Source organism: Protomyctophum bolini (genome assembly GCF_963924005.1).
Source record: "Protomyctophum bolini genome assembly, chromosome: 12".
Classification (NCBI taxonomy): Eukaryota; Metazoa; Chordata; class Actinopteri; order Myctophiformes; family Myctophidae; genus Protomyctophum; species Protomyctophum bolini.
Genome location: NC_137873.1, coordinates 24236543 through 24239042, shown reverse-complemented (window position 1 = coordinate 24239042; position 2500 = coordinate 24236543). Strand labels below are relative to the sequence as shown.

The 2500-nt window shown below is 41.1% G+C and overlaps 1 protein-coding gene across 1 annotated transcript in view; it reads right to left on the bottom strand.

The window, feature by feature from the left end:
* Window positions 1-2500, bottom strand: part of rgs11 (regulator of G protein signaling 11) — a gene marked incomplete at its 5' end in the record, with an annotated part of 10859 nt that overhangs the window by 5520 nt on the left and 2839 nt on the right. The window contains 4 exons of the mRNA XM_080778479.1: window positions 756-837; window positions 1397-1473; window positions 1644-1702; window positions 2370-2421. Of these exons, the coding sequence (XP_080634605.1) occupies window positions 756-837; window positions 1397-1473; window positions 1644-1702; window positions 2370-2421 (270 nt within the window). The remainder of the gene's footprint in view (window positions 1-755; window positions 838-1396; window positions 1474-1643; window positions 1703-2369; window positions 2422-2500) is intronic.

The window sequence follows — 2500 nt, the reverse complement described above, 5'->3', positions numbered from 1 at the left end:
GTGTCGTGTCTGTGTATACTATATGTATACAATGGCATAGACAGCATACTGTAACTGATTGTAATGCTCATAGTATACTATAGTATAGTACTCCGTTTACATATAATATATACCTAATAGCACAGTGCAGTACTTTAGTATTAGTAGTACACTAACCCTCTGGCGTCTGTTTAAAAAAGAAATGAAATACAATGAACAAATACCATAGCTTTAAGGGCCAGACATAAAGAGCATATACCAAGCAGTTAGACTTCTGAAAGACAGCCCTCTATAACTCAAGTTAAAAACACCTTAAATATTGTACTTATTTTATAAATAGTTCATCTTTTACTCAAGGGGGAAAACGCCTCGCAACCGTGAGCTTGTAGATCAGCATTTTTCACAATATGTATCTGTGGAACCGAGTCAAACTAAATTGAATGCCTCAACAAACACCTACAATTCCAAGTGCTTAGTCTTTGATGTTTTATGTGTGGCTGCAGCTGGGGTGAAAGCCCAAAACAAATTTCCCTTGTGGACAATAAAGTTTACCTTGACCTTGACCTTGACCTTATCAGGGTGGGTGGTCCAAAGTTCAAATATGATTCTTTGGGGGTCACGGTCTGAAAAGGTTGAGAACCACTGTAGTATAGTGTGGTATATACTATATAGTACTACTTAGTTTGGATCTTGGATCTTGCATCTATAGGTCACTTTGTGAGTACATAGAGCAGTGGCACTGAATGAAAGTGAAAGAACACAATTGAATGGAATACCGGAGGTCTGTTGACGACCCAATATGCTTGTTCCTGGCATTCAAGAACAATCCTGTCAGCTTTCCGCCTCTGCTTAGAAGCCCTGAAACAAAAATGACAGTGGAAGGCCCCAAGACAAGTTATGTCATGTTTTTGTGTGGTCACTTGTCGTACTTTACTTGTTAATTTCCGACAGGTAGGATATGTGAATAATAGCTAATATTTTTAGCCTAAAAACCACTGACAAGCATGCAGGAAGAAGAGGCCAATATTGTTGCTGTCCGTGGTGCTGTATTGCGGGTTTAGCAGGACTAAATGAGAAAATCGTGGGATGATGCAGGACTAAATGGGACTTAATTTTTTGTAGCGGCTACCAGGAATTAACTGTGGGGCGTGTGGGCGGTCAAATGTTGTAATCCTTGCAGGCGGGAGTGGTCAGAAATCTAAAGGGAGTGGGTTTAAGAAAGCATGCGTGCATGTGTATGGTGTGTGTGTGTGTGTGTGTGTGTGTGTGTGTGTGTGTGTGTGTGTGTGTGTGTGTGTGTGTGTGTGTGTGTGTGTGTGTGTGTGTGTGTGTGTGTGTGTGTGTGTGTGTGTGTGTGTGTGTGTGTGTGTGTGTGTGTGTGTGTGTGTGTGTGCTTGTATGTGTGTTTACTGTTTACCTGAGTTGCTCTCTTGCCTGCATGACAACAAAGTCCCAGGTGTGGTTGATTCTCTTGTGCAACAGACTGTAGCTCTCCTAGAGAGAACAAGAGACAGGGAAGGGGAGGGAGAGAGAGAGAGAGAGAGAGAGAGAGAGAGAGAGAGAGAGAGAGAGAGTATTCAACAGAATGACATTTAGATTCACAGTACATGGATGTACACAAAGATTTCCCTCCTGAATTACAGGGCATTATTACACCAACTCACCTTTTCATATTCTATCAGTTCACCCTGTTTCCTTATGTTCTTCTTGGCTAAATAAATTGCTAGACAGAAGAGATGAGAGACAAGACCATGGTGACTTAAAGAGCTCTGAATCACAGTGTGAATAATAAAAACCTCCATAGGCACTTTGTTTCTATGCTATGCTATGTTGATGAATTGAAGTATTACCATGTGTTTAAATTGTAACATTTCTGTCTAAAAATGTGAAGTTAGCCCCTATCATTAACTAACATTAGATGGGTGTGCATTTCCACTATATTCATTACTATTCCGAATTCAAGTGGATGTATCCTGCTGCAGCAGTGCTCATCTTTAACCCGATCTGGTATACCCATGCATAGTGAAATCCCCAGTGTTGATATAAACCTGAGTGTGTAAAATTAGACTCAAAGGGACAAGCCGAGTCTTTTCTGTGGTGGTACTGATGTAGGTAGTTAACTACTGTATGGCCCAAGTCTATGGTCCCACGGGCCATCAATGCAATTATGTGAGCGGTAGGGGTTCCCCATGGAACAGGTTGGGGATACCACCATCGTATTGAACCTATAAAAAGGAACGCTGGAAATATGTCATGCAAGGAATGGATCTATGATCTTAACCCATTTTGGCCTGAGGCCGATTCAGAAGAAGAAAAAAAGATGTTGCTAAATAATGTACAAAGCAGACAGTAGTAGTCTTAAAAGGTTGAGAACCACAGTCAGTACTCACCATAGTCTAGCTCTGAGGCAGGCCACCTGGTACTGGTCCAGAAGTAAGGAGTCTGACAGAGAGAAAAGAGGATTTTCTAATTGTATGAAATATGAGTATGTGTATAAGGTGAGTATGTATAAGATCAGACA